This window comes from Euprymna scolopes, chromosome 5 (genome assembly GCF_053919585.1).
Source record: "Euprymna scolopes isolate OS-2025 chromosome 5, ASM5391958v1, whole genome shotgun sequence".
Lineage (NCBI taxonomy): Eukaryota > Metazoa > Mollusca > Cephalopoda > Sepiida > Sepiolidae > Euprymna > Euprymna scolopes.
In genome coordinates this window covers 101,963,293-101,975,792 of record NC_136486.1, presented here as the reverse complement: position 1 = coordinate 101,975,792, position 12,500 = coordinate 101,963,293, and the positions used below count along the sequence as shown (strand labels likewise).

The 12,500-nt window shown below is 33.9% G+C and overlaps 1 protein-coding gene across 6 annotated transcripts in view; it reads right to left on the bottom strand.

The window, feature by feature from the left end:
* The window catches only part of LOC145276940 (insulin gene enhancer protein ISL-1-like), a 224,936-nt gene that overhangs the window by 25,937 nt on the left and 186,499 nt on the right, over positions 1–12,500 (bottom strand). For 4 of the 6 annotated variants that reach the window (XM_080128432.1, XM_080128435.1, XM_080128430.1 and 1 more), the window contains one exon: positions 301–480. In XM_080128432.1, the coding sequence (XP_079984558.1) occupies positions 301–480 (180 nt within the window). Of the gene's footprint in view, positions 1–224; positions 481–12,500 lie in introns of all 6 variants that reach the window. The other 2 variants (XM_080128434.1, XM_080128433.1) reach the window with 1 other exon arrangement.

The following is a 12,500-nucleotide window of genomic DNA, read 5'->3' as shown; positions in this document are numbered from 1 at the left end:
TGCTTTTGGTATGTTACCATCCTACTACTCTTTTATATATCCAACGCGTTTAGTTTAGAATAATATATATATATATATATATATATATTCCCTCTTTTAATGTCTTCTTGTCTTTTGCCTTCGTCAGTCTGTACGTAACTGTCTTTCTGATGTCTTTATTGTAGGTCTAATTACTGTGTGCCACAGGTCGAGTCACAGCGAGCCGAAAGACAAAGAACGATTACCGTGTGTTTATCTCTGTTCTTCGATATACACAACTGTATCACCATCATCATCATCATCTGCTAGAAAGTTGCTCACCAGTTGTTGAAAGGGCGGGTGGTCGAGGTCATTCTGCAGAGTAAACTCTGTGAGGGCCTTCCACGCTGGCTGGTAACTTTGCACCTCCACCGGGTTGGCGTGCATCGGGCTCTCGTGTCGCACCGGACTTGACGCCACCATCGGAACTCCTTGTAGTGGTCCCTGCAGTCGATTGCCATTCTGGAGGAAAATCAACAAGAGGGGGAAGAAAAAGAAAAGATAGGATAATTCATGACGTTGGTGATTAGTCAAGACATATAACATAGAAAGAACAAACAGAGCGCATACCTCCGCCTACTACACAATTAATGTAAACTGGTAGAAGATAAAAAAACATGTCTATTTCACAATTATAATCATGGATAGCTTTCGACCTACAAACTAAATATTTTAGTCATATACAGTCTCCTTTAGTCTATGTTAACAGCAACACATGTATTTCTACTTTCTACGAGCAAATTATAACCTACTACGAAGTATTTTACAATGGTGACATTTTATTTTCGTTGAAACCGACAAAACAATAAAAAGCAGAAGCAGATTACAATCATCAAGGCTTAGCTTTATACAAATTTTAAAACTTTATATTAATGCATTGTTTAATTCCAAGCAATGCCGGATAGCTTTCGACCTACAAACTTAATATTTTAGTCACATACTGTCTCCTGGACTGGTGGCTGAAATGTAGTTTCTGCTCAAATGCTGCACTCAAATTAAGTTGTCCTTTGTCAATTGAAGGGGAAACCCTTCTTTACTAAGGCACTTTTATTTTTGCAAACTACCAGAGTGCCCTCTTTTGGTGGATATGGTTTTCTCCCACATTAAAATATCTTGTGTCACATTTTGTTTTACGTGACGAAGCAAATAGATATCAGTCTCCTTTGGTCTATTTTCTCAACAGCAACAAATATGCATTTTTACTTTCACAAATGAAATTTCAGCCTACTAGGAAGTACTTTACAATGGTGACATTTTTTTTCGTTGAAAGCGACAAAACAATAAAAAGCAGAAGTAGGTTACAATAATCAAGGCTTAGTTTTATCAATTTTTAAAACTTAATATTAATACATTGTTTAATTCTAAACAATGCTGGATAGGGAAAGCTAGCATATATAATTTCATGTATCCACATAAAATGTTATAAAAATATATATTTTATGTATCGATGTTCAGAATATATTCCAACCGTGCTGAATACATGGGTAGTAAGCTATGAAAATATACGAAGTCGTTAAACTACACAAATTTTCTCTTTTATTCTCGTAATTAATTAACCGTAAGATGAAATTGCATAAAGGCAATGAGGATGACGCTAACGTGTAGCTTAATTGACACACACACACACACATATATATATATATATATATATATATATATATATATATATATATATATATATATAATATCAGGAAAATCAAAGTTAGTGTAGATATAGTAGATATAAAAACAATGAAACTACTCCTCGAATTTTTTTCGGATTTAAGTAATCATTCCCATTTTTTTTAATTTCTTAAAATGAATGAATTTCTATCGTTTTTAGGAGGCAGAACAGGAAATAATTATATGCTTGTTTCTGCGCTACGAAACATATGCTGTCAAATATTAAACATTTAACTTGCTGAAAGAAAAAAAGATAACATGACATTTTGGAATATAGACTTGTGAAATATATATATATATATATATATATATATATATATATACACGCACATACATACATTTGTAAATATAAATACAGACATAATACTAGATCATTTACGCGTCCCTATAAGAATGCTGGAAACTAGTAATTTTATCGTGCTCATTTTCATATATGTTTTCTTATAATTCTGCCGAATTAGTTGTTTGTAAAAGAATGTTCAGTGTTAGTTGAAAAGAAAACTCATTTGGACAATCATTTCTTATTAAAATAAATTTTAATTAAATACTACAATCTTTCAGATGAAATGTTAAAATAGACGTGCTTTACCAAAAATATAAAACTTCATTTCTATCTCAAGTTCTAAAGAAATTTTAACAATAACACCACATTTTCGGTTTTACTTCGTCTATTTCGACTTGCATCTATATATTTTTTATTTTATTCAAATATTTTATTCCATCTTAATTTATATAGTTAAATATTTCGTAACAATGAAATCCCACAGGGAAAGTTTTAAATTCAGAGCAAATAAAAAAAAAACTAAAAAAAACACATAATAAATAGAATAACATGTGAAAATTTATAAATAATCGAACGTTCTTGACAAAACGGTTGTTCGTCATTTCTACCGGAAGTTAAAAAGGTTTTCGAGTATGAGTTTGCATTAATGGCGGCTTGAGACAAAACTTATTTGCAGATCAGAATTATGGCGCGGAATAATAGGGGGGTGCATAGAGTTTCGAATCTGGCTGGGTTATTCAAAGGAACGGATATGCACGAAAGATTCAAAAAGCATACGAGAGGGATACTTCTTTGGTGAAATGCGTTAACTTTGCGCAAAAAAAGCAAAACAAAATAAACAAACAAAACAGAAACTAAAAAGAAGCAATAAGTTAAAACTATAAAGAGAAATATATACAATGTCGACATTATCAAATTTGCATTTTAGTGGCTCTATTTTTTTTTTTTTTATTGAATATAATAAATTTATAAAATCCGAACGTTAAAACAACGCTGTTTTCTACGCTTTTCATAATCAAAAACAACGGGCATATTCATAAGGAAATATACTTATATGCGCATATTTCATGTAAAAAGCTATGTAATGGAAGGGCGTTTGTGTTCTAGTAATTTTTAAATATTCATAATTCTAAAAAGCACCTGCATGCGCATTTTAAAAGGATGCTATGGCCTTATGCATATTTAAGCAGGAAGTTTTAATGGTGCATTATTCCAACATTCAGCACGTGCCGTGAGTATCGTATATGTTAACAAGAGTAATACATAGACTAATAATAAAAAGGGAAAATACAGAGAAAGCTTAGAAGGTTATAAATAATTAGTGATAGAAAGATTCGGACATTTCTCTCGATTCCGATGCAATTAGCGATTCGATAAAACTCGGAGTATGCGCTGTTTTATGGTTGTACAAAATGGAACGGAAATTTAAATTTCGTTCCGTTTTAAATTCGGTACATTTTTACGTTACTTCCAACTCATCGTTCATATTCGACATGCCAACTTTTATAGGTTTTCGGGTATGCTGACAAGGTTAGGGTGTCTATTCCGAAAGCCGTTCTTAACATCGGAAGAGTTGGGGTGTTTATTCTTTGTAAACGTACCCGAAATCTTATAAAAGGTCGACATTTCCAATGTGAACGGTTAATTTGACTTATGTCTTGGGGAGGTCTCATGTTTTGACAAGCTTCTCGGTTTGACTTTTACTCCTGATCCTAAGTGAAACACATACATTAAATCTGTTGCCAAGGCCGCTGGAAAAATGGTGGGATCCTTCTATCGATCCAGTAGATATCTCACTGCTGATGCAATTCTCTATCTATATAAGAGCCAGGTACGTCCAAGGATGGAGTACTGTTGCCACATCTGGGCAGTAGCTGCTAGAAAGGACTTATCCTGCCTTGATAGAGTTCAAAATAGACTTCGTAGCCTCGTAGGGGATGTCATTTTCTCTTCCCCGCAACCTCTTTCTCACAGAAGAAATGTTGCGAGTTTGTTTTATCATTATTTTCATGGCAAGTTCTCGGCAAACTTTCACAAGAAACACCCGTCTAGCAGAAAACACTATCAATAATTTCCCCCACTCTCTATCTGTACCTAAATCTAAACGTAGATTCCATGGACAAAGCTTCTTTATTAGAACTACACGCCTATGGAATTGTCTTCCATTTTCCTGCTTTCCAGCTGATTACAATATGGTTGTCTTCAAGTCTAACGTAAACAAGTTTTTGATGAGCCCTTCCATATAAGTTAACAAATTCACCAAATTTCCATTACTAACGATTACTATATTGTCCAATTTCTACTGTACACTCTTTAACCCTTATCATCAAGGCCTTAAGGCCACTCGAGAAGTGTTGATGCTCATGTAAAAAAAAAAAACGCCCAAAAGGTATAAAAATTAAATTATTTCGTTTTTGATAATATATATCTTTTTTTTATACATACATAAAAAGTACGATTGTTGAATGTTATTATTTAGATTACTCCCATTTCTTTTTTTTTTGGGGGGGGGGCTATTTAAAAAAAAATAATTAAAACAGAACAAAATATAAATTTCCGTTCCATAATTAAAACAACCGTAAAACAGCGCATACTCCGCATGTTTTTCTGTTCTAAATTTTCGATTCCGGTACAATTATTGATTCCGACTTTTTAGAAAATCTCTAACTATTTCGCTACGCAATTACTTTATCTTATTTTATTATTTATTTATTTATATTTTGCTGATTAACGCAAAAAGACATGTAATATGCGCATATATTTTCGCAATTTTAAAAGTACACTTGTTGAGAACAATCTATAGATTTTAGTTTCACTAAATTCCACAGGGGACTCATTCATATGTAATATATTGATGTTGGCATTCTGTAGATGTTCAGTGTAAACTGAGACGTCCTGATATTATTGTAGCTCTTTTGTTAAAACTGCGAAATTATTTATCTAAGCTAGCACGAACGCCCTGCAAAGCCAGGCCATAAAGTACGCTTAAATGATATTTTAATTCTTGCAGATTTTGTATATATTAGAGTTAATATTCTATCAATTTTTATATATTATAAAGTCGCGATTTAAAAAAAGAAAAATCCATGACTTGTGTGCATCGACACCGAAATAAAACTTATGAAATATCAACTTGAGTTCCTTCAGATATGATTGACACCGAAACCAAAACTTCTGACGAATTCTTGATAAAATTAAAAAAAAAAAAATAGATTACTGGGTGTCATCAGTTATAACAGGAACTTATGAAAAATTCTTGGTAAAATTATTTATGACAATAAATGGAAATACATAATTAACGACCCGGGGATAAGCGTGAAACAGGAAATAATACACACGCTATCGTATTAATATATAGATTTAAAACAAAATGTCTCTTCAGAAGCTTAACACAAACGATACCCCCTCTTTCTTAACGGCACTGCTTATCTTAAACTGGCAAGCGAAATAAACTAAACAGGTTGATTTGTCGCATTACGCACAAAACGAAAAAAAAATCCCTTGATAATAAACATGCGCGCACACAATACGAATAAATATTCTTAAGATGCGTTCATTTAAGTTGCACGTTTAACGCTAAAATTCTATTTTCAATTCGCGTGACGGATCAATTTGGACCAATCTAAAGAAGACACTTTAATCAACTCTAAAACCAAGAGTAAAGCAGCGATTTGCTCATCAACAAATGAACGCGAGTCGTTATGTTAAGACGAAAACGGACAAAAATAAACACCGATCCTTGAAACGCGGCAGACAATTTTAGAAAATAGGCGCTTTATTCTTGCAGCCGTATCTCGATTTAGCACCCGCCTCCGGCCATTTTTCTTGGGAAATTCAATAGACCTCACTCGCCTCTACCCAATCATCCTGAGGAATTCTCCGGTTTAGACAATTTCCTTTATATTCTGCGTTAAAAAAAAACAAACAAAAAAACAAACAGCAACAAAAAAAATACTTCTGCGGCACCTTTCTTTCCCGCCATTTACTTATTTGGAATGTCTTCGCCTTTTTTCCTACTAATTTTATTATCTAAACAATTCAGTTCGCTTACCTTCTTCATTACAATATATTTGTGATTAAGATTTATTTCTCTATTTTTTTTTCTAACTAAAATGGCAGTACTTATTAAGGCCTAAATCCCACTCGAAGATAAAGGTGTAAAAAGTGCAACGAAAAGCTTCAATCTATGCTATCAATTTTAAAACTTTCACAACAAAAATTCGTCCAACTACAACCACCACTATTAGCATACAATAACACACACCGGGTCACTGCAGTTAAGCAACGATGAGTCTGGCCAGTGCCAAATGGGGGACCATTTGCGACCGCTACGCTCTATGTTCTGCGGCGTGATGTAGAAATTTCCAGATTACTATCTGGGAGTTCGATTAATTCACTGCGAGAGATGCACACTCAGTCTTTAAGACATGCATCGTGAAGAGAGAACGCTGATGAAAAACCCAAGGTTTACTGTCTTCTCTGTCCTGTGGTAGCTAGTGCAACGACTGGAATTCGCAGTTGTATCAAAAAGTGAGAATGGTTCTACATAAGAATTCACTACTGCAAACGAATTATTCTTGTGGCGGACCTCATACGATACAATCCATGTATAATGCTTTTTTGGTTCTAGTTTTCTAGATGTAAATCAACTGAAACTCTTTTGTTGATCAAAATATTTTCAATGGATGATCAGAGCGTGATTATAATATATTTATTTGTTGTATGATGGGTACACATTTTTAACAGAAAATAGATTATAGAGGTGATATATGCGAAAAGACGAGGTGTAATTTAACACGGAAGGGGAGATACATCATTGATGAGGGGGATACAGTCGACACTTTGGAAAGGGTTTCATATAACGTCCATTATACAAGTCGATGAAGACAAAAACACATTAACTTGCGGTTGATGACAAACGAAAACAAGGCTTACATAACAATATGAAACATGTATGCCCAGCTGGAGATGGGAAAATCGACGCCTACACGTTGTTACTACATCGTCGTCTTCCTCTCCGCCTCCGAAAAGGACTTAGGCTAACTCAACTAGACCTGAACTCTGGCTTTTCCTCTCTGACTTGTCCTCACTCTAGTCTAACTTAACTCTATATAGTGATTCTATATTTTTTTGACGTCAGAACACGGTGAACCTTGCCTGCTTTGCACCTGGACACTGCATGTTTCCAACACGTGTTCTGGCAACACAAAGAACATTCTTTAATTTCCATTGTCACATTCTACCTGCTCTGACCAAACATTGTTGTATAGTTATTTCTACTATAATGAACAATTCACTACATTCCTGGAATCGCATCTAAATAGCAATATGCATTCATTTTAACATTTGATCACTGCGTTCGATTTCAGCATTCTTCTTTAATAAATACTCGTTGCCCGGGTGTGGTGAGGCGTGTTGGGGGGGGGAATAAATCAATATAATAAAATAAGTGAACGAAAAAAATGGCATAAATAACCCTGTTTAAATGTTAAAACTTCTTTTAAAAAATCGAGGGGGAAAAAACAACGAACGTGATGAAAAAATTAAAAAAAAAGGAAAATAATTACCGAACGGAAAATGGCATAAATAATCCTGTTTGAATATTTAAACTTTAAAAATCGAGAAAGACAAATGTCTGATGTGATAACAAGCTATTACTATAGCCATAGCGAAGTAACGCCGTTTTTTTTTTGTTTTTTCTATTTAAACTAATTCAAGAAAGAACGTTTTATAACGCATTTTTGTTTAGCTAAATTATCATGAAGGAACGATTCTTTGCTACCCTCCCTCATTGCGAACGTGTGTTTTTATAGGAAATAATAGACCGTTTTATCTAATTTTCACATTATTTGACGTCGCCCTTTCAGGGGGTACCGGTTTCGACCCAGTTCGATGCTGCTGAGAAAAACTTAGGAAGACATACAAACATACATACATACATTTTAACAGACGGGTTAGATTTATATAAAGAATAGCGGGGGTGCTCGGCGTTGCCCGGGTGTAAAAGAAAATATAATTGGTAAGGATGTAGGCTCGAACCCGAAGACTTGAGGTGGAAGAGAAAGTGTAAACAATCCTGACAACTTACCACTGCCACGACGGGACAGGAACTGCAAAGCGTTTTAATTTAATGATTAAAACGTTCAGTAACCGGTGCATAAACTTAATGAGGTCAAACGTCACACGATTGGTGAAACTTAACTTTAGCTGCAAGACAGTTTTATCAAGATGTTGGGGAAAACCAGCTCCTCTGAAAAAAGGGAGTGTCCAAAGTCTGATATAAGGGGTTTCCCTCGCATTGATCAAAGCTGATTGCTTTTGTGGACTTCTTAAAAGTATACCCTGCTCTACTTCGTTATTGAGCTTTCTAGTAATACCCTCGTTATACTTCTCTGCTTACCTTACTTCTAAAAAAACCCCTTATATATATATATATATATATATATATATATATATATATATATATAATCGCGTTGACACATAGGTTCTCATCAGATCACCGAAATTAAGCAACGTTGAGCCTGGTTAGTACCAGCTGGGTGACGATTTGGGAATTCTACGCGCTGTATGTGCATTCCACTTATCCCGGCATTTGTTTCCAGTCGTCTTATATATATATATATATATATATATATATATATATATATATATCCTTTACTTGACCCTGCTATTTACCAACGTCGAATCAGGAGAGGTGTGGTTGGAGAGTGCACACTTCCTGCCATGAAAATTTCACGCGCAGGCACCCTTTCGTGGGTATCCATAGTCTCTCAAAGACTGAAGGAGCCATGATATGTGTGTGTGTGCGCATGACTTCTTTAATTTCTCTTTTCGCCTGTGTTTCTGACTTTATCTTTATGTTCATTTTTCCACGTGTATTTTCGTCGTTTTCAGTGGAAAGCCTCCAATCCGTATTGTTCTTTGTTACTTAACACTCTTTCCTTCGTTATTTCGCCTATCTTTTCCCCGTCAAATAATTCCTTATCTTTTATCATATCTACACACACATTATCCTACCACCACCACCACCAACAACAACAACAACACCACATACGTGTTTTACTTTCATTCACAACAATTTCAAACGCTCTACATGCAGACATCCTGATGCTAGCAATTCAAGATTTCAAAATAAGAACGTCTGAATTAGAAATGAAAGAAAAATGAATCAAATTTGATGTAATTCATTAAAAGAAAAAAAAAACTTCTCTTCCAATAAAATGTAGGATAACATCCTCGTTTGTGTGTGTTTTCTCGTGCAAAAAGAAACAAAATGGCGCTGCTTCGCTAAAAGACATGGAATGCCAGAAATGAAAGACTCGTTTATCTCATTCGAATTCTTACAAATCATGAAATCCAGAAACAAAAGTCGTCGCTCCAAAAATTTGATAGTAGCCAGAATGAATTGCAAATAAATGGACGTTTCAAACAAAAATACCTAAATAAATATATTCAATGGAAACGCATTTAAATACATTTATACGATTTTTAACCAGATTTAGAAAAAGTAAATTAAAGACATTTACGATAGATTGTTATAAAGATACACTTATTAATTTGTTTTTTAGATCGAGACTGTGTGTGTGTATATATATATATATATATATATATATATATATATATATATATAAAGGAATCAAAGCAACCCCAAGCAATTGTCTGTCTACAATTATATAAATGCAACTTTGTGTGGTAATTCGTTCCTTATAGACACCAAAACGACTCAACAGATTTTCTTTAAAATTAACAGTATAGTGTATAAGTGTGATAGTGATCTTAGTTAAGTTTTGTCTCAATGCCCCTATAATTACCAATAATCGAAACCGTTATTTTAATTTATCATCGGTAAAACCATTTTTCCATGTCGTCGCTTAGCAACAATGATAGAACAACGGGCCGTGAAAATTCTACTGTGGGTAAGTTGATAGCGTGTTTTTTTTTAATTACTGCATGACGTGGTCTGTAGGTTCAACCTACGAATGTAAAGTTTTTGTTTTCGTTAACTGGAAAGAAATGTATTTATAAGATTGGAAATTTTACGTGTGTGTATATTTTTAAAATATCTATTTTTGCAATATTAAATTGGACTATTACGGTACTTTAATTAAACTTTATAATTGATAAGCAACTGCTCCTGAAGAAATTACAAAACAGTCTACAGACATTTAGTGAAAATGTGATTCAGAGATCTATTATATGTCAGTTTAACAAAACATGGGCCCCTAAACAACCAAGCACAAGTAGTATGCCCAGCAATATAAGATAAAGAATTTTTCGACACAATTAACTAATTGTAGAACTATATAGCTACAACCACAAATTCTTACAACAACATACGGTTCAAGAAATCCTGTCTCCCCAAAGTTGTTGCTTTTGAGCTGGAAGAGTTACTGCTAAGGAGACAAATAGGGCAAATAGGATTGTTGCTGGCACGTTGCATCCACTGTGTGTGAGGGCGAGTAAGTAAGGTGTCAATATAATCGTAATTTACTTAAATAATTTTAGGATTACACGCAAAAAAAAAACAAAAAAAAACAAAGAGACAGATCAAAATAAGCATGAAAATGGCATCAAAGCAACCCCGAGCAAGGTTGGGTAATACTGCTAGTAGATATATATCTCCGTATTCCTGTCTGGTTTTTGTTCAAAATGACGTCATAGCAAATAGGTTATGATATCATAGAAGATGACGTCATGTATAGGAGCAAAAATGAAAGATGCCCTGGGCGACGCCGGGCAGCCTGCCGATTATATATATATATATATATATATATATATATATATATATATGGTCAGGTTTCAATTTAAGTTGAACTCCTTGCTCGTATAATCGCACAATAGAACTGCAACAAAACAAATCACGATATATTAACCCGCCTTGTGAGTTAAAAATTCAGCTGAGAATAATCGTCGGCTAGAATTAGCGATAATGCAGAGCTTGTAAAATAGAACATTCTAGGAAGCTGATAAGGCCTGCATAAACATTAGAACATTATATTGAGCTGATATGTTGTGTCAGGCTGTTGGAAAAATAGGTCGGCTTTACATCTCAACTTCGAGCCGTTTTTTTTTTCGTCTAACTTAAGGCCTGCGATACAGCAGAATAGTATCTGTGGATTAACACACGTACACACGTTCTTTTGCCTTTTAAACCAGACTCGACAAGCATTAAAAGGTGACAAATCAAATGTTCGTAATGATTAGCCAATCATAATTTCACGTTATTATACGATGTTACCGGCCATAGAATATCGCTTTTTCCTATGTCTTTCGAAAATGATATGGTTTGGCATAAATGAATACTAAACATTTTTAAATAATCATCTAAATGTAAATACCAGAAGTTCTCTCTCTCTCTCTCTATATATATATATATATATATATATATATATATATATATATATATAAGAGCAAGTAGTTAATAAAACATGTTAAAAACACTTTGAAAAACAGTTAAAAACACATTTAATTTTCAAAAGGAAGCACAAAATAAGTGGATAGTAATTAATTCGGAGTTTCGAAGAGAGTAGGATTTAGCAAAATGCGGGATCGGATTTTGCTTGCAAAAGTATTTGTTGAAACTACAAGTCATAGATCTTACTTGGTAACAAATAGTGAAGGAGAGGGAATATGGTGAAGAAAAGGTCATTTCACGTGAATATGTGTATATATATATGCATACACACACAATATTTTTATATATACATACACTATTTCATGCTTTCGCCATCATCAGTGTACGAGATGGCAGTTTCTACCGGTTGGGAGATTCGAATCCAGTCACGAAGCCATCTTTAATTGCATTAGCTAAGTTTTACATCCGGGCCACGAAACAATTGTCGCAGAAATAAAAGGGATTTACAACTTGTAAACGCCAAGCGGAAGTCGTGAACGTTGCATAAACGCTAGTTGACTACCTTTTAGTATGTATAAAACGTTGTCTACTGCCGTTTCAAAGCAGATAAGATATTCTCACTGCAGCAATCCGTGTCATTTTCTCAAACGAATGAGATTCGCTTGTAGTTCTTCTTCGTTTTCCTGACACTCTCTTCTATCACCTTACTCTTTCAAAATGACTGGCATTTGTGTAAATTTTATGGAAAGATACAAGTCTCATTTGCTCCTTGTCTATGTTTTTTATTCACCATGAACTTTATATCGTATGAATTAATCTAATGACATTTTATCAAGCGATTTTTTTCTTCCAATCGTTGGGGACGAAAACGAGGACATAAACTAAATATATTCTGAAAATTATCGATGCTAGTAAAATTTGCACTAGTGAAAACAAACTAGTGCCCTATAAGCATTATATATATAATTCCTATATTAACTGTAAAGAAGCTAACACCACTATAAGCAAATGAAAATCATATTGCAAATTTACGAATATTTTCACACTTTTGCACTGATTTTTCCCGCCTAAAACACAAATAGAAAGTTTCGCAGGTGTTCGAATACCCTATATATTAAGTTTCATGTCTGTAGACCCAAACTGGCAAAGGAGTTTGGTAGACAAAATTTGTTAAACAAATAT